General features: G+C 36.9%; 1 protein-coding gene across 1 annotated transcript; it reads left to right on the top strand.

Moving 5' to 3' along the window:
• Window positions 1-445: 445 nt before the first annotated feature.
• Window positions 446-16,924, top strand: LOC129942121 (transmembrane protein 26). Its single transcript, XM_056050932.1, has 8 exons — window positions 446-710; window positions 7,137-7,450; window positions 7,523-7,700; window positions 7,776-7,927; window positions 8,058-8,253; window positions 8,761-8,817; window positions 16,406-16,594; window positions 16,708-16,924. The coding sequence occupies exons 1-8, from the start codon at window positions 517-519 to the stop codon at window positions 16,922-16,924; spliced, it is 1,497 nt and encodes a 498-aa protein (XP_055906907.1). The 5' UTR covers window positions 446-516.
• The last annotated feature ends 10,918 nt before the right edge of the window (window positions 16,925-27,842 follow it).

Here is a 27,842-nt window from a genome sequence, read left to right as displayed (position 1 = left end):
CGCTGAGAAATCCACGACGCGAAGACAATTAACACATTACCCACAAAGGTACATAACATAGTTCTTGCCAAGTTGATGGCCAAGGGTATACGACAATACATAGTATATCGATACAATAGACATTAATGTCCCACCCGCCATTTCCACCGCGCCTAAGTAAACACAGCTCCTATCCGACCAAATACGAACTTTCCTTTCCTTTCAACAAAAAAAAAAACCCAACTAGCCAACTTAATAAAAGGAGCAGTCATCGCTATCTGTTTTGTGACCCATCAAAGTGCGGCAGAAATCAAAAGTATTTACTAGCCTTCATCATCCTCATCATCGTCGTCGCGGTCGTCGCAAAAGGACTTTTGTACCTAACAGAAAGTAACCTCAGGTCTAGAATTTCAATTTAGTTGCGGTCAGGTATTCATTCGCGACGGTTCTGAAATCAAAAAAAAAGGATACAAATTTAAGGATATTGTCCTTGCAGTGTTCAAAATAAAATGTGATATCATAGAAAGAGTGACAAAAATGGCAAAAATTATATCGACAATCAAAGCAATCCTAACCCGTCTCATATTCAGTGCACATAGTTTAATTGCAATTTGGCAAGTGACAGAAAATAAGGGCCACATTATTTACTGGTCCCTATGCGGACCGTTGGCTTTGCTTCTGCTCGAAGGAATATTCACACTAGCAATCAAAAAGAATCAGGAATGGCGATGGTAAATAATAATATACAAATTTGCATGTGTAAACCTAGGTGTAACCTTGTTCTGTTAGTGCGAGAAAGTTGAGAGAAATTTGAATAACCGGAAACACCACCGGATATCCGTTTCGTTTGATTGAGTGCTAAGCGCGTTTACCATATAATAAAGCGTTTAAGTTAGTGCGTGGCGTCTGATCAAATTGAATCTTTAATGGATTCAAAAAATCCCTGCATTACGTAATTTCTATCTAAGAAATTCTTTAAAGTGGGAGAGTCAAAGTTTTTCAACTTATTTTTCGTTTCGCAGTTAAAAAAGGGAAAGGGACAACGTTTTCGTATGGGGCTGTAGTGTAGCGTAGTGTATAGCGGTATTAATATGAACATTAGGGAGGGTTACATATATGTATATAAATCTCCTCCCTTAGTTACATGAGATTAACAAACTCTGCGATGGTTTTTCAATGAATTATCAGCGATGGCGAGGCGCGGGCGAAACAGCGCGTGGTTAGCGATAAATGAAACAAAGTAAACATCATCATCATCGTTCGATTTAAATTGCAATTTTTAATGATCCGATAGCAATAATTATGTTTGGCGGTTTGAGTGATGTAATTAATTTTAATTGTTTATCTTGTGTTATAAGATAGGTACAAGCTTTTGCTTAAAGATCTTAAAGTTAAGGATGTTTAACTATAATTAAATTAGCACCTTGACAAAATAAATTGTAAAAGAACCATGAGGTGATTAATCAGAGGATAATGAGCAATAAATCGGATATTTATTTTAAAACGAACATTTTATTAACAATTTGTAATGGATCAGGGTTGGAAATGGCGCAGTCGAAAAAGTGGTTACTTGCTTACTTTTGAGGAGTACCTTAAAGTGTGTTTTGATCAAGAAGCAACGAATACGATACTGCAAGCTATTAACAAAAAAGACTAAGGGGGCCAGTTATAGCTATCATTGAAATCGATCCGGAAAATTTGTTTAATCGATATTTGAAGGTGTTCCCATTTGATTAATATAATATAAATTAATAAATATAAATTATACACCGATCGATCGGAAATCACACAAAGAATTCTTATTGAGCAAAAACAGTGTAATTGCGTATTTACTTTTCTCTAAAAATTTATTTTTCTATTTTCCGGACGGGAATTCATTTTTCTGAACAGCTGATACTTTTATGTTCTAAAGTGAACGAATCGTTTCACTGATTTGTTGTTCGATTTCACACAATCCAATGACAGATTTCTGACAGTAAATATTTTTCAGGAATTTTTTGTCGATGACAGAAATTTCTAATGATCGCTATTAACGACCTGTCAAAAAAATTCCAATGTTTGTTTTCAACGATAAAAACCAATAAAAGTTTAACTGGAGCCTCAAGCTAGTTTTTTGATAAACTCTACTGATTGTTTTTAAGGGAGGAAGGACTGAAGTGGAAGTGGTATTCAGGTTATTAGCTAAGCGACGCATTCTTGTGATAGGTTAGTGAAGTGTCTGTTTAAAACGCATAAAATTTGCAAAATCTCATCGATTCTTTATTTGAAACGTTAGATTGGTCCATGACATTTACTTTTTGAAGATAATTTCATTTAAATGTTGACTGCGGCTGCGTCTTAGGTGGGCCATTCGGAAAGTCCAATTTTGGGTAACTTTTTAGAGCATTTCGGCCGGAATAGCCCGAATTTCTTCGGAAATGTTGTCTTCCAAAGCTGGAATAGTTGCTGGCTTATTTGTGTAGACTTTAGACTTGACGTAGCCTCACAAAAAATAGTCTAAAGGCGTCAAATCGCATGATCTTGGTGGCCAACTTACCGGTCCATTCCTTGAGATGAATTGTTCTCCGAAGTTTTCCCTCAAAATGGCCATAGAATCGCGAGCTGTGTGGCATGTAGCGCCATCTTGTTGAAACCACATGTCAACCAAGTTCAGTTCTTCCATTTTTGGCAACAAAAAGTTTGTTAGCATTGAACGATAGCGAACGCCATTCACCGTGACGTTGCGTCCAACAGCATCTTTGAAAAAATACGGTCCAATGATTCCACCAGCGTACAAACCACACCAAACAGTGCATTTTTCGGGATGCATGGGCAGTTCTTGAACGGCTTCTGGTTGCTCTTCACTCCAAATGCGGCAATTTTGCTTATTTACGTAGCCATTCAACCAGAAATGAGCCTCATCGCTGAACAAAATTTGTCGATAAAAAAGCGGATTTTCTGCCAACTGATTTTGGTAATAAAATTCAATGATTTGCAAGCGTTGCTCGTTAGTAAGTCTATTCATGATGAAATGTCAAAGCATACTGAGCATCTTTCTCTTTGACACCATGTCTGAAATCCCGCGTGATCTGTCAAATACTAATGCATGAAAATCCTAACCTCAAAAAAATCACCCTTTATAATGAGTCAAGGTCGTTTTGGAGTAAGACAGAATTAGTTGGAGTAGAAATAATCTTTGATATTTTAATGTCATCAGGTTAACAACGTTGTTAATAGTTAAGAGGTACCTTTTAATTAATCAAAAATAATATAGTAAAGGTTCTTCAAGATGATTATTGCACGTTTGGCTGAAGAATGAGGCAAAGAAGTTTGAATAATTGCTTTAGGGTTGGTAGACGTCATATCCTAATTGAAATGTTGAAGCGAAGCCATCGGATTTACGTTAAATCCATTTGCATTGAGCTTTTTGATGGTTTGAGAAGTCAACCTGGCTTTTAAATATGTTTTAAACACCGAATTTCTGATATTTCAAAGGGTTCTTAGATCTTCACTATACCAGGGAGGGGAGTAGGTTACATTTTAAGGAGGGGCATATTGTAAGGATTGAACGAGACGTTGATAAACACAATTCCAGGGATAAGTATTTTTGTAATGTTTTTGGAAGTTCCTATAAATGTTTAATATTTGATGTTAGGCAAATTTACTGCTCTTGTTACTACTGGATCATCATGATGGCAGAATCAACCAGAAATCTCAATTGTAAAATAAAAACAAAATTAACTCAAAATATTTACCTACATAATATGCTGGGCCATAAAATAAATAAAACATTTAAAGTCACTAAAATATTGTTAGGTCGTTGAATATCTGAAACACATATTAAATTAAAGTGTAATAAAAAACCTCCGGATCATGAAACAATTTAACTGTGTTGACCAAACACCTTTGAAAAACGGTGAATGGAACTTTTACTCCAAAACCTGGTCGAAACGAAGATCAGTAAAACAACAGAAAAGGGTGAAAAGGTACACACCACTGAGTTGTCAGGTCATCTCGTTAACAGTCTGCAGATCCTAAAATAGGGATTTTAATACTTGTCCAACACTGTATTTAACATTTGATCCTAAAAATGACAACTATAGTTCTCTTGATAATAATTTATTTCTTGTTTACTTCGAATTACTTATACCCAAACAATCACGATAAAAAAATAGCTGCTTGACTGCACTATTATGTGTTTTACAGGACGTTAGAACAAAAAAATTCATTTAGAAAAAAATTACTTCCTAAGTACTTCTTGCTTTCCCAAAAGCCTTTGATATGGTAAACTACATCATTCTTTGCCAAAAGTTCTTACATCGATTTAACCTTTCTTTCACGTCAAACTTTTGTTCTCACATTTAACAGTCTGAGAACAAACTGTTGCATTCGACAAATCAAAACCAGCATATCTGTCGGTAAATAGTGGAGTACCACAGGGGTCTACCTTTGGCCCTTTGTTATTTTCAATGTACGTTGAAGAATTGCCTAAATTAGTTACATATTGTTCAGCTGCGTATAAGCGGACGAAACTTAGTTATACCTAAACTGTCTCTTTGGGATAACCGAACATCGATAGCATACTTGAATGAAGACTTGGAAATAATTCATGGATGGCCTATTGAAAACCATGTTGGGTTGAATCCTAAGAAATTTAAATGTATCGTTATTTCTAAAAACAACGCCGATGTTTCATACTTTCCTCTAATACTGCTCCAACAAATTCTTATTTCGTATGTAGAGTCGGTTCAAATGTAGGTGTAATATTTAAACGGACTCTAACTTGGGATCTTCATGAAAAAAGCACGGTTGTAAAAACTTTCTGTTTCCTTCAAATGCTTTGGCTGATAAATGAATAAATTAAGTGGCTCAACCGTCCATTAAGAACTAGGGCCTAGTAACTTACGTGTCAACCATTCCTGTGTGCGAGTAATGTTGGCAGGAATGGAGGGGAACTACAGTTTTAAGCCGAATCCGAACGGCTAATTTGAGAAAGCACTTTTTATGACAGAATTACTCTTGAAATACTGACTCTCTCTTTTCACTCGTTTTAACGTCTCATAGTTGATATATCCTCCCCATTTGGTAGTTTAACAGAGACACTTATGTGGATTAAAGATGTTTCTGATACTTTAATATTTCATAATATATTTTTTTTATAAATAAACAGTGCCGTTTTTAAGAATCTTAAAATTGTCGATTTTTAAATTTAAGGCCATGGGGATGTATTTACTATTATACGTACTATTTTTTTGAACTATATATTCATTAAATTTTTTGGCTAGATAGAACACACACCGGTAGATGTTTGATGAACATTTTATTAAATTATAAAGTTTGGAATGGCAAGCTTCCGGGAAGGGTTGATTTGCAGCGTGCGATGCATTTGAAGTATTTTTTAACCATTTTTTTCGAAAATTTTGGGAGTTATTTTATTCATAGTCTAGAGATTATTAGCTAAATTATGGTTTTTTGTTTGGTAGTCAATTGACGTTGTAAAGTGTAATGCATCGGCTCCTTCAGTCACTTGGTCAAGGTTTGATCCTCATTGACTGTAGAAAAGTTGTTTAGTTAATATGACCGAACCATAGATTGGAAGATCTTCCGATATTCGCAGAATTTTCACGAGAATTTGTATCTAATTTTTTTAAACACTCAATTCTGTCTGTCATAAGTGACAGACAAAATCTGCCAGCCAATCGCCAACCAATTTTTTATCAACAAAATGACTTCTTTCAATCGTTTGATATCGTTTAAGCACCCAATTTTTGTCACTTTTAAATAATTGTCCACAAACTGGATATTGTCCTTGCCAACAACAACATTAAGTTTTACCAGAAAGAAATTATAAAAACAAAAAAGTTGAAAAAAGATTGGTCGCATAAACAAACTTTCCAATTTATACTGGAGATCGTACAAGAATGGAGATCTCTCCAAGAATGCAGTTGACTGCAAATGAAGTCCCTTGTGCTATCTGAATCTATCAATTTTCACCTAGTTGGATGCTGTTGGAAGACTTTTGACAGTTCGGCCAGTGTTGTGTACTTAGCTTTTATTCATTAAGTTTTATAAATTGTTTTTCAAATGGCTCGGGGAGATTTTGGCGCCCTTTGGCGGCCATGTTGTTTTGGTGACATTTCAAATATTTTTTGTATTTTATTCACTTGTTTATGCCAAATCATCAAATGACAAGTTACACGATTGAACAGCACCTACAAATGATACAAATTTACTATCAAAACGAGTGTTCGTTCACGCAAACGTTGCGCGCAGTGTGCCCATTTTACGGTAGCCGTGGTAGCCCTTTACCGCCGACTCTTCAACGTTTGGTGGCCAAATTTGAGAAACAAATTTCAGTAAACAATCAGCCCGAGGCAGTCTTTTCCTCACTGTGCACCAGATCTCGGCCTTTCGCAGAGTTCGACTTGGCGAATTTTGCGTCGGGACTTGGGCCAACACCCGTACAAGATCGAATTGACCCAGGAGCTCAAAGTTCATGACCATAGACAAAGCTGTTTGTTCGCTGACTGGGCTTCAAATCGTTTGAAAAAGAACCACAATTTTGGCAAAAATCGTCTTTAATGACGAGGGGCATTTTTGGATGAATGGTTGTGTTAAACAGCAAAATTGCCGTATGTGGCACGACACCAACTCACGTGAGGTTCCCCACTTGATAATGCATCCTCAAAAAGTTACTGTTTGGTGTGGATTTTGGGCAGGTGGTATAACTGGTCCATAATTTTTTGAAAACGACGTTAGTGAGGAGGTCACCGTCAATAGACGACATGTGGTCCAGCAGGACGGCACGTCAAGATTGACATTTTGCATAAACGATTTGAGGGTAAGGTTTTCTCTCGCAGAGCTGATGTGAATTGGTCACCAAGTCCATGCGTTTTGACCCTGCTAGAATTTTTCCTATGGCCGATGCCCTAAAGGTGAATATAACACCGGCCATCGCTGGAATTCAGCCGGATCTATGCGGATCCGTGCCACCGTAAGCAGCCGAGGCGGGCATTTGAATGATTTCATATTCTAAGTATGATATATTTTTAGCAAACCCATTTGCTGACTGCACTATGTAGCTCCTCAAATTCTGCGTTAATTCTGGAACCTCTTTTGGGTTCTTCTAAATGTAAATGATTTAAATATGACATTTATTCCTTTGTTTATTTCAAAAGGTTTTGTCCATCAGTATTTCTATATTTGGGCAGCATTGTGCCGGCGATATGGCTTTTAGAATTGGACAAAGTGGATCGTCGCAATGCCGGAAAAAACAACATCCCAACAAATCATTCGCTTGATTCGTCTCCTTTGGGGACAATCGATGATATCCTCGGAAATACAGGAATTGATATGCCAAGTATCAATGTCGACACTTGGACAACATTAATTGAACAATTTCTAATGTTAATTTTGATAGTTGGAAGATGGTTGCTACCGAAGGGTGATCTTACTCGAGATCAACTAAGTCAGCTTCTATTGGTGTATATTGGTGAGACGATTTTGATGAAATTATAGAAAAAGCATGTTTTAATGTTGAACTATTGACTTTTTAAACTTTCAGGTACAGCAGCTGATATAATTGAATTTTTTGATTCTTACAAAGATGACTCAATTGCCAAAATACCACTTTTGGTATATTTAACTTTGGGCATTTGGTCATGGAGTTTGTTGCAGTTTACAATTGTTTTGTCTGCGACAAGGGCTCGTAGATCACGTGGAGGTGGTCCACGAGATAATGAGTAAGTTCGTACAAAACTACAACAAGGAGAAATACATTTTAATGATTATTTTATTTAATTATTTTTTCATGAAAGAAATCACGACTGTTGCAATAATTGTTGCTGTGGAATTGACATTTGGGGAATAGTTTTGAACGTTATTCTTCAAGATGCGCCATTTTTGACATTTCGATTGCTTATTATTTTTCAATATAAAATTATTAATTATATGAACGTGTTTTTTACATGTAAGTTCTTCATTTCTGAAGAAATGTGATTAAGAGGCCTTGAATTAGTAAATATACTGGTAGTCTTCTTAAGAACCTTTGTCCAATTTTTTTATTTGAATTTGATTAATTATAATTGCCAATATTTTAGGTAAAAACTCTTTGGTGATTGTCCTACAACTGTACAGGTTGTATGTGGTTAATTCGGAGTTCTGGAAGGCACGGAAAGCAAGTAAGGCTTTGAGAAAATCGCAAATAAATAAAACAAGAAGACGTGGATCAGGTGATCTGACAGATGTTTATGTGATATCAGAAAGAGGCACAGAGTCAAGACGAAGACCGAAAAGGTAAATATGAATAAATGGAGGGAATTTTCGGAGAAACTGCTCAATTATAAGAAAACTTCGTTTTTGACTGCTATGTTTTTCCATTTAGAGCACTTGTCCTATTTTTGTATAAATGTGAATTTGATTTTATCGGGCATTCCATGGGTAAAATAAATCAATTTATTCTTGATCTAGATCTGTCAAAACGAACATTTCACCTGTTTTTGCATTCTATAGGGCAAGATAAAAGATAAATCGATTTTTTGCAATACTAAAACAATTTTTAAAAAATGCTTAGCTGAGATTTGAAAGCACTACCGCTCTTGTTAAGACGTACACGAAGTTACACTTATGCAATAACAAACGAAAAACAGTTCCAATCGTGTTCCCTGAACTACAAAAAAAATTGATTTTTGGAGAAAATATAAATTTACTCATGGAAAATCCCATTAAATTGATCTGACATTGATTTATTTTATTTTGCCACTTTTTAATTTTTAAGAGAAATAATATTTTCTTTTTTTACAGAGCAAAAAACTATAGTGATGATGAATATGTTCGAAAGAAAAAACCAAAGAAGGATAAGTAAGTTTTATTATGATAAATCAATTGAATTACAATTAAAAACTTTAGTAAAATGAAATCTCATTGAAAAATGACAGTTTGATAGATCCCGATCCAATATTTACTGAATTTAATTATACTGAGCAGCTGATTTTTTCTCTAAAAATAAAACGAATCGTTTCACAAATGTATTTCTGTTTCATTTTTGTAAATGAAATTTGCTGTCAATCTAATGATAGATTGGTGTCAAAAAAAATTTACCACTAGATTTCAATCATGTAATTGGACAGGTTCAAGCGACATATGGGACTAGTAAGAGGCAAGTTTCTATTATCTGATTGGTCAGATACCAAAAAATTGACTTCCAATTAAGACAACTTTATTGGAAAGTTGACTGGAAGGTTAGTTTAGTGGCTGTCCGTGATGGAGTAAGACACACTGAGGTCAGTTTAATGGCCCATTGTGATACCACATAAATCTTTATTCTTTCTTCTAAGCTCGTTTTGATCGTTATAAAAGAATTCTCCTAGGTAGTTCTTGCGTTTTTAAGCTAGAGCAGGGCATGTACAGGGAAGGTGAAGAACTGTTTCCTCCTCTTCCTCATCCATAAAGCTTCTGCAAACTTTATTTGAGAATACGCCTAGCAGGGTGGCGTTCTTTTCTATTAGACAGTGCCAAGTTGTGACACCGATTATCGAGCTCATATGCGATATGCTTAGAGATAACAAGCACCTTTATCGCTTTAAATCTAGTTTAGGCTAGATGTTTGATATGACCTGACACGAGGTGATGTTATTCCACCTGGTGTTTGCCTTCTTCATAGCGTCCAGCATTAGCAGTAGTTTACATGTAGCGTTTCGTATGGCGGCATTTGTTAAACCTGGTAGAATGGGTTGTACTGTACAAATTATAGCGTCTGCCTTACAGTTTCCTGGAATGTCTCTATGGCGCGGTACCCAGCAATGGTGAATATTAAACTGGTTTGCCATCTCTATTATAAATGATCGACAGTTATGGACTATTATAGAGTTTGTAGAGACAGAGTCCAGAAATTTGATAGCTTCGTGACTATCTGAGAAAATACGAATATCACGATTTTTTAACCCAGGACAAAACTTCTTTTATCGAAACAAGTTCCGCCTGGAACACGCTACAATAATTGGGAAGCCGGAGTGAGAGACTTAATTTCAGTCGTTCTCCAACCTTTTCTTTTATTTTTGATCCATCGTCTTCCAGGAATGCCCTAACTTTCCAAAAAGATCTGGAAGGTATAGAAATCTTTAAATTGACAGCAAAGTAAGTCAAGAAAAATCTTCCTAACTATCAAGTCAATTCCACTTATGTCAAAAAGACATAATCACAATTTTTCATTCAACTAAAAGCTGAACTTTATTGCTCTGTGATTTTGCATTGTCTGTTGTCTGAGGATTGTTGCGGATGTACAAATTTTACATCCGCGCATGCGGATTTTTTGAGACTCACATCGCGGATGCGGATTTTAGAATTTATTGCAGTGGCCTTTGTGGGAAATACTTACACCCCTCTTGTGCTGGCTTGGCCAGAAAGACGAGTGTATACCTAAAAGACTATCTACGCAATTTTGCCTTTTATTGCGATAAATGCAATAAAATATCTGTGTCGAATATTATGATTGCAATTCAATGTCTAAAAGAATCCCTTTCTAACGAACATTCCCTTTGCCAAGATCAAATTTCTAATCTCTCCAAGAAATTTGATCACGTCTGTAATAGTGTTGAGGACTCAAACATCCAATGTCAACAATCGTCTACGCAGTGCCTTTCCACGATACGTTCTTTGGAAAAACAATACTGTGACGTCATTGGTGGGTTGAATTCTCTTCGTATAGACATTGACGATAAGTTAAAGGTGCTAACTTGGTCGGCAAATGATCTGAAAAAAAGCTTGTCTGACCAGTTAAACCTACTGAAATCGGATATTGATTGCTGTTTTCAAAGTTCGTCATACCGGCTCTCCCGGTTACAAACGTTAGACTCGTTAACGAATTTGAAAACATTAATTGTATGCTTTCTCGGGTTTCAACGGAACTCATATCTATTGCTTACGATATAAGCAATCAAGAACAGAAATATACGAGTGTGTATCGCGAGCTTGAAAGCCTAAATGTTAAATCTCAAAAAATTGAATCGCTTCTCTACGACATCATTAAACAAAACAGCATACCGTCGTGTAATATCGTGAACGTATCCATTCGTGATGAAATTCATGCGGCAAACCTGGCTGCTGACTCTCTGCAACAAACCACCTCAGTGAATACCATTGCGGAGGATGAAATAATTAACAAATTTGGCCATTCCTGGAAGTTATCGGACTGAAATTTGAGACTAAGCAGGCTTGAATCTGCTAATAATACATGGTTCGTGCTTAATAATTGTCCCGGATATGCTGATGCTACATGGATTCGCTCCTATTTTAAACGAGAATTCTGTGTCAATATCTGCGAATGTCTTCAATTGTCTGAAAGAAGATTCAAGTTCCTGATTCCCTGCAAATATAACTGGATGTTTCATCACCAAAAAGGATATATACGAATTGGTCGAATGCGGCTTTTCGGAATGAGTAGCAATAATAATTTAATTAAGTGTAACAAATCCAAACCTAATTCCAAACCTTATCTCAAACCTAATCCCAAAACTAATCCCAAAAAAAATATTGAAACTAACTAGACTCTTAAAACACACATCTTTCCAAACTTTTCTCTCTCTAACCAACTTTCATCCCTTAAACGGAAAACTTCTACTACATCTGTAAAGCCTCCATCCAAACGAGTTTCTTTTAAAACTTCTCATCCGGGTCTTGGTTTTTACTCTCCGATGGTTGATGCTCCTGCTAAAACATCCGCTTATACAAATTTCATCCATTCTCACACCATTAACCCTACTTCTTCTTCATCAGTTTCCCAAGAACCACAAGGATTTCTTAACCCAATGATCCCTCCAAATGTTAAGTTAACTAAACATTTATCTGAGGCCAATTCTAATGATCGGTATGTTATGTCCCGTCTTAGAGACCATAAAATCTACAATAATGTTCGTCTTTACCTAGCTTTCCCGCACGACAAACCAGATTCTGTTTGCTTTGAAGGTATAACAAATACTAACATTAAGGTTTTAATCCTCCAAGAAGGCCTCCCTACCAAACGTGATGCACTTATGGAAATATTCTTGAAATTTCATGATGGCCTTGAAATTTCTCATCCAAAAAGTGAGAGAAGACCTAACCTCTTTTGGGTCGTTTATCTCTTCAAAACGACTATCTCATATCCAAAAATCCCGTGCAGATATGAAGAAATACTATCGCTCCTAACCTAAAGACCACTAAACCTAAATGTCTTAGCCTTTACTATCAAAATGTAAGAGGGTTAGGGTCTAAAACTTGTGCCGTCTTTAATAACTCCCAAAACCTTCCTTATGACATCTTTGCCCTGAAAGTCTGTTTGATGGATTTTCCACCAATCAAGTGGATAATTATCCACTTCTAGTCTTTTCTTATTTCGGTAACATGCTAACTCCCTTCGGAGAAGTGCTCCGGGACTAGCGTTATCAGATTCTCCTTCACCTTCGTCTTCAGTTGAGGAATCTAGCATCATTGCCATATCGCTTTTGAACCAAGCCTTGTAACTTAAACTAGACGTTCCTGGTTCGGAATGTAAAGACTCATCCATTTTCTTCTTTTTTGTGTTGTTTGAATTTGGTGACAACGTAGGAGAACTGGTGCTTAATGGATCATTTATTATCTTTAGAATTACATCTTTTATTCTTTTCTTGGTGATGGGTTTGAAAAATGTATGCTTATGACAATGATCTAAATATGTTAAATCGCATACAAATTGTTATCTTGCTAAGATGAACATTTTGTTGAAAAATGAGTTCTCAGATTTAAGGCTGCCAGCCGAATGGCATCAGTGTCCGATGGTTTTGATAAGTATTCATCAAGTTTTTTCTTAAGCATTTGAATTATAGGGATCACAGATGATATAAGTGCCTGAGTGCTGTTCATTTCACGAGTAGCTTCTTCAAAAGGTTTCAGGCAGCTTTCAATTATTCAATATTGTTGTCATTGACATAAAGACTTAATGCGTCTTTTATGTTGGAAAAACCATCAAACATGTAGCATGTGCTATTTCAGCGTGTCACACAATCCTGGAGTACTTTAAGTTGTGGTTGATTAAGTCTGTCCTGAATTTTTTCAAGCTGTTTTTGAGCAATAGTTGAATGGTTGAAATGGGTTGAAATTTTCTTTAATTTTTTCTTAATGTCTTTTATATTTTCTTGCGATTGTAAACCATGTCGAATTACAATTTGCATCTTGTGAAGAGTGCAACCTAAATCTAAATAATGTTAATCGCATACATCTTTTCATATTGGAGCCCTCATATCCACCTGACGATGTCACCTGTATAGCGATCCCTAAACGGCTCTCATTTTAATACGGTTGATGTTCGTTCAAAGTTTTCTGATACTCCGTGGCAAGTAAAGCTAAGCAAGGAAACACTTGAGTTGGGATCTGTCCAAATATCAGAAGTAAAAGACATGTAGTCATATTTTTCAATCAATTCTTTGACTTTAGCAGCTACTTTTCCGTACAGTTCATTGCAAATAAAATAGGTAAAAAGTGTTCGTCCTCTAAAATTATATTTAGGTGCTCGTTCTTGTATAAGACGGCGAAATTCAAGTCCGTCTAAAAAGTTAAATGGTAAATTCTGAAGCACTATTATTTCCTCAATCAGTTTGTCAATTTTATATGAATTGCTGCTGCAAATATCCCATTTTTTAATGTTGTTTCTTTGCTTCTTGTAAAGGTGTTATAATTGTGTCTAAAAAGTAAAAAGATGGTTTTAAAAACATAACAAACAAGCTATTTCGGTAGCTAGCTGTCTCCAGTTTCGCACGCCAAGATGGATGCGGTCCTCTCCCACCTGGGTTCGCCACCTGAGTCTTCCTCTACTGCGCCGTCCTTCGGGATTGCTTAGGTAGACAAAGTCCTTAATTACATCAAAGTTATAGCTGTCCATGGTGACGTTTTGTCCAACACGTCGTTGTTCAGTGCCCTTTTTTGATGTGACACTAAAACCACCTTCTTCGCTTCCGTCGCAATGCTCAAAAACACTCCACTGACATCACGCTATGATCTTCCCATTATATCAATATCATCTGCATATCCGAGTAATTGGATGAACCTTAGGAAGATTTTGCCTGTAGTGTTGACGGTTGACTTTTGTACAATTCTTTCCAGAACGATGTTGAAGAAAAAGCATGACAGTGCATCGCCTTGTATAAAATCTTTTTTGACATCAAATGCATTGGTAAGATCATTTCCGACCTTGATAGAGCAGCGTGCATTCTCCATCGTCATTCTGCACAATCGGATAAGTTTGACAGGGATGCCAAAACTAGACATTGCTCGGTAGAGCTCTTCCCTATAGATGCTGTCATACGCGGCTTTAAAATCGATAAAGAGATGGTGGGTATCGATTTGAAGCTCCTGGGTTTTTTCCAAGATCTGCCGTAGTGTGAATATTTGGTCGATAGTGGACTTTCCTGGTCTGAAGCCACACTGATAAGGACCAATCAGGTTGTTGACGAATGGCTTCAGACGTTCATATAATACGGCAGAGAGGATCTTATACGCAATGTTAAGGAGACTGATGCCTCTGTAGTTGGCGCAGTTTAGAGGGTCTCCTTTCTTATGTATCGGGCACACTATGCTGAGATTCCACTCATCGGGCATGCTTTCTTCCGGCCATATTTTGCAGATGAGTTGGTGCATGCTCCCTACCAAGTCATCGCCTGCTGCTTTGAATAGTTCGGCGGTGATGCCGTCAGCTCCAGCAGCTTTGTTTGACTTCAGTTTAGATATAGCTATCTTTACTTCGTCGAGGTCGGGTAGGCGAAATTGTTGATCTGCGTCGCCGAGGTTGAGTGGTTCTATCTCAGAATTCGGTTCGTCATCGCCGTTATATAATTTGGAGAAGTGATCTTTCCATATTCTCAGCATCGACTGTGGTTCTACTACGATGTTCCCTTGATCGTCTTTACAGGCTTCGGTTCGTGGCTGGTACCCTTGGGAGGTTTTTTTTACCTTTTGGTAAAATTTACGAACCTCATTCCTGTTGTGACATCCCTCTATCTCCTCCATCGCGCGCTTCTCATGCTCTCTTTTTTTCCGTCTAAGAAGCCGGTGTTCCTCTCTCCTCTTCTGCTCGTAGAGCTCGCGAGCAGCTCTAGTCCTTTTGTACAGTCATAGCCAGGGCACTGCTCATATGTCTTGTCCAAGAGCTCGAATAATATTTATTTGGTGTCTTCATCTTTCTCCTATGTTGGGGCATGCGCGCATATTAGACTTATGGCGAATTTAGCCTTGATGCGGATTGTCGTGATGCGCTCGCTCACACTCAAGACTTTTTGCCTGAGCCTAGTTCCAACAACAAAACCACACCCAAATAGACGTTGCCTTTGTTCTCGGCAGCAGTCGCCGTAGTAGATATCTCAGTCTTTTAGTTTGCGATTGCCCGGTCCATCCCATCGCACTTCTTGGATGGCTGTAATATCTGCCTTGCAGCAGTTTAGGCCTTCCGCTAATTGTTCGGCTGCACGTGGTCTGTTAGGGGACCTAACATTCCACGTACATATCCGAAGTTCGTTGTCCTTATTTCGTTTGCGTGGATTGTCAACAGTGAATCTGTCCGTATCCGAGACTTGTTGGTGCTTCGAAACTTAAGGCATTTTTTACGTGGCCAGAAAGTCACCCCGACGGCACAACCCCCAACCTGGAGGGCCAGATCCTTAGTATAACTCCAAGGAAGGGGAGCCGGATAAACAGCTCCTTACAGGCCTGGGCTCCGAATATGTCGAAGAAGCCCTATAAGGTGTTCACTAAGTAGTTCAACCTTACTGGAACTGAAGACGCCACCGTTGATTCCATCTCGAGAATTCGTCCACTGCCGCCTGGATAAGGAGAGGTGCCTTAGTGGAAACACCTATTCCCCCTCTCTCGTTTGCTGCCCCCAACAACTTTCCACTGGGGTTGGAACCCAATCTCCAGTTGAGGTACTAGGCAGCCGATGTTCACAGCGGGGAGGTGAGAGTAGGAGTTGATAGACAGAGGTGGGTTTTGAGAAAAACCTGTGGATGCTTGTGTCCTCTTGAATGCACATGTCTACCATTTGAACATCACCTTTCAAAATTACAATGATTTGTTTCAATGATGAATAGGTCGAGATCAATGATGACAAGGTCGAGATCATTTCCTTCTTCTGCAGGGCATCAAGCGTAATTAAAATAAAATACAAAATTGACAGATACACTGACACTAGTTCCACCGCCCGACAAAGTAAAAAAAATAGCTGTTTCCAATTGTTTTCCATGCGCAACGATACAAATCTATTTTATTAAAATCCAAATTAACCGATGGAAAATATAAACATATTGAGTTTTTCTTTAATTAAGCCTTGAAAACTCAATTTTAATTTAAATCTTTGTAATCTGTTGATTTTAGAATGTAAGCACATATTTTTACAGACAATATCCCAGAGACCTATAAATCGGTATTATTTCTCTTACAGGCAAAGTAAATATCGCACCCGCAAGGATACTGGTTATTCAACAGCGAGTTCTCAAAATCTCCACTCAACTCGAATTCTCGACGAAAAACCCGGAACTCGGCGCAAAGACAAGAAACCCCCAAAGAAACCCAAACGAGATCCCAGCACTTCGCCAAGTGATTCCGATATAAAAATGAAACGTTTAAAAACCAAGAAGCCAGATAAAACTGATCATCGGGTTGATAAAAAGTTGGTTAGCATCGTTGCCATAAATTAGTTACAAAATAAAAGGAATTCTTTTTTTGTTTCATTTCCATTTTATTCCATAGAAACGGAACAAAAAAAAATAAAGTTTTTGAAGCTGTGACCGAAGAATCTTCATCTTCATCATCATCGTCGTCGACAACATCTCCATCATGGGCAAGCGATTCATCTTTGCCAAGTTACGAAGTGATTAGGGATAAAAAGTCAAAGAAACGTCGTCGAAGATCGAGTTCATCGTCATCGTCGGCAACATCATCTGATGGTTCATCGAGTTCTTCTTGAGCAAACGAATTTCGATGATGAGAAAAAATAAAAATTAATATTTGGAAAGCTCATTTGTGTCATTAAAAAAAAAATACATAAATGATAGCATTTATTTCTTTGTGAATAAAAAGAATAATCATGTTTATCGAAAAAATGATATAAATAAGCAACGAAGTACTATAGGAATGTATTTTTGTCAAAATAAGCCAATTTAAGATTTTTTTAAAATTTAAGTTAATATTTTGTAAGTTAAGCCTATGAAATATGTAAATCCTTTTAACTATAGGAATGATTATTATGATTATCAAAATAAAGATGTTAAGCTTAAAGAAATAAATGGTATACGTTAATTAATACTAAATACGAAAAAGAATTGATTGTCATTAACTTACTAGGAAGCCAAAAGGAATTATAGATAATACAATTTTCTATACAAATGTTTTCTTCTTTTTTTTCGAAAATGTAATTTATTCACATATTCAGATATTATGTTCCCCGTAACCATTACATATTTTTATAAATAACCCTGGTTAAGAAGCTTATTTAACTTTATCTAAAGGTTTTTAATGGCCCTACTTCGAATTCGATTAAAAAACCTTATAATAGCCTTTTTGAGCATTTTGAGTGTCGTATTTGCTTTTGGAAAAAAAAACCCTTTTTAGTTTTTAAACTGTGAGCAGTGCCCTGGCTATGACATTAAAATTGTCTTAGGAGATTTTAATGCCAAGCTAGGAAGAGAAAACATCTTTGGTGGCGTAATCGGGAGATACAACCTGGTCGATTTCGCTGCGGTGCGAGACGTTTTGGTAGCTAGTACGCAGTTCACGCATCTTTATATCCACAAGGGGACGTGGAAATCTCCTGATCAATCAACCGTCAACCAGATTGACCACATTGCGATCGACGCACGACACTTCTCCAGTATCCAGTATATCCGAACATTCCAAGAGGCCAACATTGACTCGGACCACTACCTTGTTGTAGCCAAAGTACGGCTACGGATTTCCCGATCCAAGCCAAAACAAGGAAGTACTGTGAGATGATTCGACGTTAGACGGCTACAATCGCAAGAGACTGTCATGTACTTTTTCGATCGAGTCTCTAATAACCTCTTAAGGAGTCCTATGAAAACAAGTGGCAACATTGCCTTGCAGCCATCAAAGATGCCGCCTCTGAAGTGCTAGGTTTCACACGGCCACCACAGCGAAACCCTTGTTATGATGACGAATGCGCACGAAGCGAAACAACATGCATACAAAACGGCACTGCACAAAAGGACTAGAGCTGCTCGCGAGCTCTACGAGCAGAGGAGGAGAGACAAAAACCGGCTTCTTAGATGGAAAAAAAGAGAGCATGAGAAGCGCGCGATCGAGCAGATAGAGGGATGTCACAACAGGAATCAGCTTCGTAAATTTTACTAAAAAGTAAAAAAAGCCTCCCAAGGGTACAAGCCACGAACTGAAGCCTGTAAGGACGATCAGGGAAGCATCGTAGTGGAACCGCAGTGTCTATGTTAAGAATATGAAAATACCACTTCTCCAAATTATATAACGGCGAGGACCAACTGGGATGACTTAGTAGGGAGCATGCAGTAACTCATCTGCAAAATATGGTCGGAAGAAAGCATGCCCGATGAGTTTAATCTCAGCATAGTGTGCCCGATACACAAGAAAGGAGAACAAACTTGAAAGCAAGTTGTCTAGCCGATTATTTCAAAAATTTACTCAATCCTGATCCAATCTCGAATCATTTTTCTTTTGCGGAACCTTTAATTTTAGATCAAACTCTCGATTGTCAAATTTCAATAATTGAAATCAAAACTGCATTCCATTACGCAGCGAACAACAAAGCCCCAGGTCCGCATAGAATAAGCAATGAGTTTTACAAAAATGCGCCTGTTGATTTTTTATATGAAATTCTTCACCTTTTTAATAATATTTTCAATACCGGAAAGGTTCCACAAGCTTTTCAAGATTCTCTGGTCTATCCAATTTTTAAAAAAGGCGATGTTAACCTAGCAAATAATTATAGAGGGATATCGTTTATGAATTCTATTGCGAAGCTATTTGCATCTGTACTCCTTAGTCGCGTCAACATTTGGTTAGCAAATAATGAAGTGCTTAGTGAATACCAATCAGGTTTTCGTGAAGGCTACTCCACAGTTGATAACATTTTTATATTAAACTCAATTTCGCAGTATTTCCTTCGGCAAAAAAGAAGTTTGTACATATTTTTCGTGGACTTTAAAGCTGCTTTCGATTCGATAGACCGACAAGCATTATTTTATAAGCTGTCACAAAAAGGACTGTCGACGAAACTTCTTTTGGTCCTGAAAAATGTGTACAAAAATACTCGCTCAGTGGTTTGGGATGAGAAATGGTGTCAAACAAGGTTGTCTTTTAAGTGCAGTTCTCTTTGCTATATTCATTGATGATATTTCAATGTTTCTACCCGCTGGAATAAGTTTTGCAGGTCTAAATGTTAAGGTACTCATGTACGCAGATGACATTGTACTTTTAGCAGAATCGCCTCAAAGTTTACAACTTATGATAAATAAGCTATTTGATTTTTGTAGAGTCTGGAAATTAACGGTAAATCTAGAAAAATATAAAGTAATGATAGTAAGAAATATACAATCAAAACTTAAATCGAACGAAAAGTGGTTCTTTAATGGTTAAGCCATTGAAATAGTGACAGAACCCAAATACCTTGGAATACTTTTAAAATCAAATATGAAGCTAACCCCACATCTCGAAAAAAAACTGATTGCATCACAAAGTATGATTAACGCGTCATGGAAAGATGTTATGAGCAGCAAAGATGTACCAATCTCAGCCAAGTACAAGGTATTTTATGCTGTAATGTGTTCCGTTATGTGCTACGGATGTCAAACATGGGAAAATCAGTCACATGAAGAAGTAGAAAAACTTCAACGTTACTTTCTCAAACGGCTTTTCTTCTTACCATCCAATATTCCGAACTATGTTCTTACACTTGAAACCGGCCTTCCTGCTCTTTTTATTCATACTCTAAGACTCCACTTTGACTACATCTTGAAAGTACTGGCATATACACCAAATAGAATTCAATTGTCAATAGCAAAGTACATCATCGATAACAAAGTGGAGTGGATAGGAGAATGGAGAGAATGGGCAACGAAGTGTGGAATTGAGCTAAATTTTCAATATACTAACATAATCTTGCTAAAAGAACAACTCTACGGGTTATTACAGGCTGTCGACATCTACCAGCGTAATAAAAGTTCACAAAAAATGTCATCTTCAATCAACAGAGTCATCATAATATTTTAAATAACTATTTTAGTGATGAATACAGTACAAGGGAAATTTCTTTAATCTGTAAAGCAAGAAGTGAGCAACTTAATTTAAACGGCTCACCCTATAAGGGTTCACCCACTACACATTGCACCCTTTGTAATTTGAATTCAAAAGAGGATACTTTTCATTTTTTTATCAATTTGCCCAGTCTATAAAGAACTTAGAGTCCTCTACTTCGGGAAACCAACTCTAACTATGGAGCAAACGTTAACAATTTTAAACGGTGAAAATTGGAAAAATGTAACCATTTATCTTGAAAAATCAATCTGTTACAGAGAAATGATTATAACAGAATTTTCTTAATACTTAAATTAAAAACAGTACAATTATATATCATGTTTTTATAATTGCTAGTATATTATTGTTGTATATTATCTATTTTTTTATTATTATTTTAAATAACTAAAATTTTGTTTTAACTAAACTAAAAGTCTGTACATAATGCTTAAATTAATGGGTTCAAAACCCCGTATTTTTGTTTTAGCCAAACTAAAAGCTCTTTTTTTTTGTAATCTTGAAACCAAGTTTTACTCAATTTTATTTTTATTTTTGTTTTTGGCAAACTAAAAGCTGTTAATCCATATGTCCAAAAAATTTATTATCTATTAAGTAATTTATTTTTGTTTTAGCTAAACTGAAAGCCCTATTTGCATATATATATAATTTTTGCAATTGTTCATTTACATCGTGTTAAATAGTAAACATTTTCTTTGTACACAATTTGAAAACACATAGTCAATCTGGCAGGCATTGCCACAGCCAAAACACTTTTATTACCAAATTTAAATGTTATTCAATTGTAACAAGTAATAAAAAACATCTATCTATCTATCTATCATAAGAAACGAGACCCTCTAAACTGCGCCAACTACAGAGGCATCAGTCTCCTTAACATTGCGTATTCTTTCTGCCGTATTACGTAAAAGTCTGAAGCTGTTCGTCAACAGCCTGATTGGTCCCTATCAGTGTGGCTTCAGACCAGGAAAGTCCACTATAGACCAAATATTCACATAACGGCAGATCTTGGGAAAAACCCAGGAACTTCAAATCGATACCCACCTTCTCTTTATCGATTAAAAAGCCGCGTATGACAGAATCTATAGGGCTCTACAGAGCAATGTCTAGTTTTGGCAAATTTATCCGTTTAAGCAGAATGACGCTCTATCAAGGTCGGAAAAGATCTTACCGATGCATTTGATGTCAAAAAAAGGTTTAAGAAAGGCAATGCACTTTCATGCGACTTCTTCAACATCGTTCTGGAAAGAACTGTGCAAAACTCATCCGTCAACACTAGAGGCCCCATCTACCAAGGGTCCATATAATTACTCGGATACACAGATAATGTTGACATAATTGGAAGACCAAAGCGTGATTTCAGTGGGGCGTTTTTGAGCATTGCGACGAAAGCGAAGAAGATGGGTTTAGTGGTCAAAAATGACATTGAACAGCGAACGTCTTCGACAAACGGAACCATGGACAGCTATAACTTTTATGTAGTTAAGGACTTTGTCTACATAGGCACCGCTATTAACACAGACAACGAGACCAGCGCTGAAATCAAACGAAGAATAACTCTTGCAGATCGCTGCTTCTTTGGACTTAGAAGGCAATTAAGAAGTAAAGTCCTCTCTCGAGCATGTAAAATCACCATCTATAAGACACTCATCATCCCGGTTCTCATCTATTGCGCTGAGGCCTGGACCCTGTCAAAGAAAGATGAGAGCGTCTTAGGATGCTTTGAGAGAAAAATTGTTCGGGTAATTTTTGGTCCCGTACGCATAGATGGAGAATGAAGGAGAAGATATAACGACAAACTGTACGAGCTGTACAACGACACTGACCTAGTTCGCAGAATTAAAGTCCAACGGCTTAGGTGGCTAGGTCATGTAGAGCGGATGCACATCAACGATCCAGCCCGGAAGGTCTACGAATCCAATCCCGAGTTACGGCGCAGTAGAGGAAGACCGCGATTCAGGTGGCGCACCCAGGTGGGAGAGGACCTCAACCAACTTGGCGTGCGAAACTGGAGACAGCTAGCTAGGGACCGAGCTGGCTGGAGACGCTTTTTGGTTGAGGCCCAGGTCCGCCCTGGACTGTAGCGCCACCTTAAGTAAGTAAGTACGTAAATAGTTTTTAAACTTCTTCTGCCCTACATTCATTTTAAAGGAACAGAAAAACGCGTAGCGATATAACAGTAACTTCTTGTTCTTATAACGAATTTATCGTATAAACAATTTTTTTTTCGAATTTACACTAATGACTATTCAGCTATTCATTCGAAGTGAATCTGTGTATGTCGGTAACGTCGTCGGTAATACTGCACTGTATTCTTCTATTCTCGTGAACGCATTCATTCAATACAATCAGATCCGCATACGAAATGTAACGGATTTTTCATTTGATGTCTGGTTTGTTAATTGTTGTTAGCAAAATGTAAATAAAAAATAATGTATTCCTTAATTTATAATATTTATTTTATAAATAAAAGATTATTAACATTTTAAGGGGAAGAACGACACTTTCTTCTATTTCTTCGAACCTCTCTGTTTAACGATTTTTTTAGTCCTCTGCTTACAATTAGAATGAAAAGTCCAATGTTGCCCATTTCCAAAATATTATTCAAATTAAACAAATAATTATGTTAAGGTACATTGATCAAACCTATTATTTATTATATGTAAGTACAGATATTTACGTGAATTTCAAATTGATTTGGGATAATGTAGTTCACCCGATGGATAGCAAAATAATTGATAGCAGTGAAAGAAACTTGAGTGGGTGAATCGAATACACGATCCACGTGAATAGTAAAATAAGTATGTATTTTAAGGTTAGATTTGAGTATGCGAGTATTCAGAACACGGCTGCCACTTAAAAAAAATTGTGTCCAAATTTGAGGATAAAAATTACCACTTCTAGGTAAAAAAGACCAACATAATTCAAGTCCGAAATTTTTTTAAAAACAGAACATATTTTTCATATTATGCAGATCACAAAATGGCTTAAAAATTTAATTATATTAGACTAACACAAATAAAGGTAACGAAACATAAAATAAATGGCTTTAACATGAGATCACAGTCTATAAGCTTAAAAATCTAAATGCAAAAATATAATTTAAGAAAATCTATCGCTCTCCAGATACTATGACTATTTTGTTATTTTGAAGCTTTTTATCCAGCACATTATCAAAATTAAGTCAATTTCTTAATTTTAAAACTTAATTTAAACAATTCCTTTCAGCGGCAGCATCAAATTATAAACCGAATTATTTAAGTTTCTGAAATAGAACTCGTTTATACCATGTTTTAAGAAACTGACTTTTTCACAAAATTCGCATAAATGTTAATTTTATCGTTAAGATTGTAATTTTTGAAAATCTAGAGATCCTTCTCCATTTAGGGATAACAACTCAATTAGAAAAACAATCAATATTGAAATTTCTGAGTCCACCAACACTCTTTTGGAGTTATTAGTTATTATATCACATCCTTCTTCTTGGGATGTTGAATTGCAACGACAAAATATGATAAGCTCATTTAATTCCTACCTAAACAGCATTGTTCAATGCCAATATTCATATATGGCACTGGCATTGAAGAGACTAAACATCTCAATATTCTCGGTATGTGTAGTGTACCACCAAGCACCTTTTGTGGAACGATCACATACGCGATGTCGCCAGAAATGCCGCAAGATGTTTGGGTTTTCTAAAGTGATGCAAAAAGTTTATCTCACCCTCTGATCTACATGACTTATATAAACCAAAGCTTGAGTATAACTCCAATATCTGCGCTGGTACTCCTGTAACTTATTTAAGCCTCTTGGACAGTATTGAACGTAGAACATTTAGATCCATTGGTGATAATATTTACCATGATAGGATCATTTACGTGGCTCGAGCATCGTCGCAAAGTTTCTTGCCTCACTCTCTTTTACCATTATTTAAACGGTTTATGATCTAGAGAAATAACCTTAATACTCGCGATTCTAGGAATGCTCATCACTATACTCTCGAACCTTACCTTAGCTAGTAACATTCGTTTAAATTTTTTTAAAAAGTGGTATGGTTTGATTTTAACAACTTAAACGGCTCTGCTTCCAATATAAAAATGTGTAATGCGTAGATAATTCTGTCTGTTCCCTAAGTCAAATTCAGATTAAGAGTTTGTATTTTTAAGAAAGTTATTTTTTACACAAAGTTGCTTAAAATGAGTTTAACCGTTGATTCTATTTGGTCATGTGAACGTTTCGGACTAAAATTCAAATTGAAACTCAAACTGTCGAATATATTTATTCGTTTTGGAAAAAAAAAATACCAAATGGTATAAAAAATTACCATTCATCTACGTGAACAAATAATGACCAAATTTGGTCACAAATGACCAACGTGGCAACCGTGATTCAGGCTTAGAATTAACATCAAAAACCGTCATCAATTTATCGTCAAGAATGATGTTGTGCTCAACCCACCAATGCAAAGGACGACAATGAATCCAAATTCCGAAAAAAGAACGCCTTCGGTTGTTAAACATCCAAAAAGAAAAACTAAGTTTTTGGTCCGACATCTCTCCAGATTTACAAGAAAAAGGTATTATGAAATACAAGGAAAGAAGCTTGCTGTATTAAAAGTAGCAAAAAAAAAGAAGAGAATATTGATAAAAACCATCCACATATTGAATATCTGGAAATCTAACCGTAAAAGTACGAGTTGGAGATATTTAAATTTAATTTATAAATTCTTTTCCTGTTTTCTCTTGTTGATGAAGCGTCAAGACTTAATTTTTAAATCAGATGTATTATTTATTTTATTTGAAAGCAAAACAAACTTGAACTTAAATTGCATTTCAATGTTATGTTTTTAATTTTGGATCTGTTTTGTCTTTGAAGGAGCGTAATGCAATCTAATTTTAGTATAACAGGCATTTTTAAATTGGCCTTCAACTTGTTTAATACGGAAACTTAGTATTCATACGAAACTTAAGAAATTATTTAAAATTAAAAGAATTTTCAGTAGAAATTTGTTTTTTATATTTATAGATGATCAGTGAGTTTCAAGACATTGAAATTGTTTTTAAAAAACGAAAACTAAGACCGATAAAATTCATAGAATGTGTTTTTATTCTCTGTCGTTATTCTTATATTAACAATCCTTTTCATTCATAACTTATAGAAACGGCTTAAACTGATAGAAAATAATATCAATTTACTGAGCTTTAACAGTTTTCCAAACGCTCTTACAATTTTCACCGAGCCAAGTTCGTTTGAAAGTTTCGTAGTCTTTTGTTAAAAAATTGTTTTTTCTTAATTAAGTACAATATTAAATAACATTGCATGAAGAGGTGTTTTTTAATTTTATACTAGTTATATTTTTCTATCTTACTTACTTAGTTACTTACTTGCTTAAGGTAGCACTACAGTCCGGGCGGACCTGGGCCCCAACCAAGATGCGTCTCCAGCTAGCTCAGTCCCTAGCTAGCTGTCTCCAGTTTCACACGCCAAGTTGGTTGAGGTTCTCTCCCACCTGGGTGCGCCACCTGAGTCATGGTCTTCCTCTACTGCGCCGTCCCTCGAGATTGGATTCGAAGACCTTCCGGGCTGGAGCAATGATGTCCATTCGCTCTACGCATCTAAGCCGTTGCATCCTAGGACCTTCTCATCTTTTATTGACAGGGTCCAGGCCTTAGCGCCATAAATGACAAGCGCAATGATGAGTTTCTTATATATGGTGATTTTAAATGCTAGAGAGAGGACTTTACTTCTCAATTGCCAAAGAAGCAGTGATTTGCAAGAGTTATTCTTCGTTTGATTTCAGCGCTTGTCTGTGTTAATAGCGGTGCCTAGGTAGACAAAGTCCTTAACTACCTCAAAGGTATAGCTGTCCATGGTGACATTTTTTCCAATACGTCGTTGTTCAATGTCCTTTTTTGATGACAGCATATACTTGGTTTTGCCCTCATTGACCACTAAACCTATCTTCTTCGCTTCCGTCGCAATGCTCAAAAAGGTTCGACTTACATCACGCTTTGATCTCCCAATTATGTCAATATCACCTGCGTATCCGAGTAATTGGATGGACTTTTGGAAGAATGTGCCTCTGGTGTTGACGGTTGAGTTTTGTACAATTCTTTGAAGGAGTCGCATGACAGTGTATTGCCTTGTCTAAAATATTTCTTGACAACAAATGCACCGGTGAGATCTTTTCCGACCTTGATAGAGCAGCGTGCATTCTCCATCGTCATTCTGCACAATCGGATAAATTTGACAGGGATGCCAAAACTAGACATTGCTCGGTAGAGCTCTTCCCTCGATGAAGAGATGGTGGGTATCGATTTGAAGCTAATGGGTTTTGTCCAATATCTGCCGTAGTGTGAATATTTGGTCGATAGTGGACTTTCCTGGTCTGAAGCCACACTGATAAGGACCAATCAGGTTGTTGACGAATGGCTTAAAACGTTCACATAATACGGCAAAGAGAATCTTATACGCAATGCTAAGGAGACTGATGGCTCTGTAGTTTTCGCAATTTAGAGGATCTCCTTTCTTATGTATCGGGAATACTAACTGAGATTCCACTCATCGGGCATGCTTTCTTCCGACCATATTTTGCAGATGAGTTGGTGCAAGCTCCCTACCAAGTCATCGTCTGCTGCTTTGAATACTTCGGCATGCCGTCAGATCCAGCAGCTTTGTTTGACTTAAGTTTAGATATACATACCTATCTTCACTTCGTCGAGGTCGGGTAGGCGGAGTTGTTGATCTGCGTCGCCTAGGTTGAGTGGTTCTATCTCCCTTAGAGCGGAATTCGGTTCGTCATCGCAGTTCATCTACGATGTTCCCCTGATCGTCTTTACAGGCTTCGGTTCGTGGCTGGTACCCTTGGGAGGTTTTTTTTTACCTTTTGGTAAAATTTACGAACCTCATTTCTGTTGTGACACACCTCTATCTCCTCGATCGCGCGCTTCTTATGCTCTCTTTTCTTCCATCTAAGAAGCCGGTGTTCCTCTCTCCTCTTCTGCTCGTAAGGCTCGCGAGCAAGCTCTGGTCCTTTTGTGCAGCGCCATTTTGTATGCCTGTTGTTTCGCTGCGTGAGCTTGCCGGCATTCGTCGTCATAACAAGGGTTTTGCTGTGGTTGCCCTTTGAAACCTAGCACTTCAGAGGCGGCATCTCTGATGGCTGCAAGGCAATGTTGCCACTAGTTTTCAATGCTTAATGTAGGCAGCATGGGACTTTTTAAGAGGTCATAAGCGACTCGATCTGAAAAGAACAAGGCAGTCTCTTGCGATTGTAACCGTCGAACGTCAAATCTTCTCACAGTACTTCCTTGTTTTGGCTTGGCTTTTCTATCTAGATATATCTAATTTGGATAAAGCATTCTATACACTGCCCTGCCAAGCTACATATTTTTTGTCCCAGGTGCAAAAGCATATTTTTCTTATAGTTTTGGATATGCTGAATTTAAAACCAAAGTCAACGAAAATCTATTATGTCAGGATTTTGAAATATATGCATTAGAAAATCACAAAAACAAGTTTTTTTTAAAAAGAAAACCTAAAAAAAATAAACTTGTATACCTCAAAAACGGGATCTGATCGAA

Source organism: Eupeodes corollae, chromosome 1 (assembly GCF_945859685.1).
Source record: "Eupeodes corollae chromosome 1, idEupCoro1.1, whole genome shotgun sequence".
Classification (NCBI taxonomy): Eukaryota; Metazoa; Arthropoda; class Insecta; order Diptera; family Syrphidae; genus Eupeodes; species Eupeodes corollae.
Note: the sequence above shows the minus strand (reverse complement) of the source record. Positions and strands in the feature narration are given on the sequence as shown.

Excerpts from the sequence above, each read along its gene's own strand:
- LOC129942121 (XM_056050932.1), top strand. The coding sequence starts at position 517 with ATGGCAAAAATTATATCGACAATCAAAGCAATCCTAACCCGTCTCATA. Across the intron at positions 8,254-8,760 it reads TCAAGACGAAGACCGAAAAG|AGCAAAAAACTATAGTGATG; the intron begins GTAAATATGAAT and ends CTTTTTTTACAG. Across the intron at positions 16,595-16,707 it reads AAACGTTTAAAAACCAAGAA|AAACGGAACAAAAAAAAATA; the intron begins GCCAGATAAAAC and ends TTTATTCCATAG.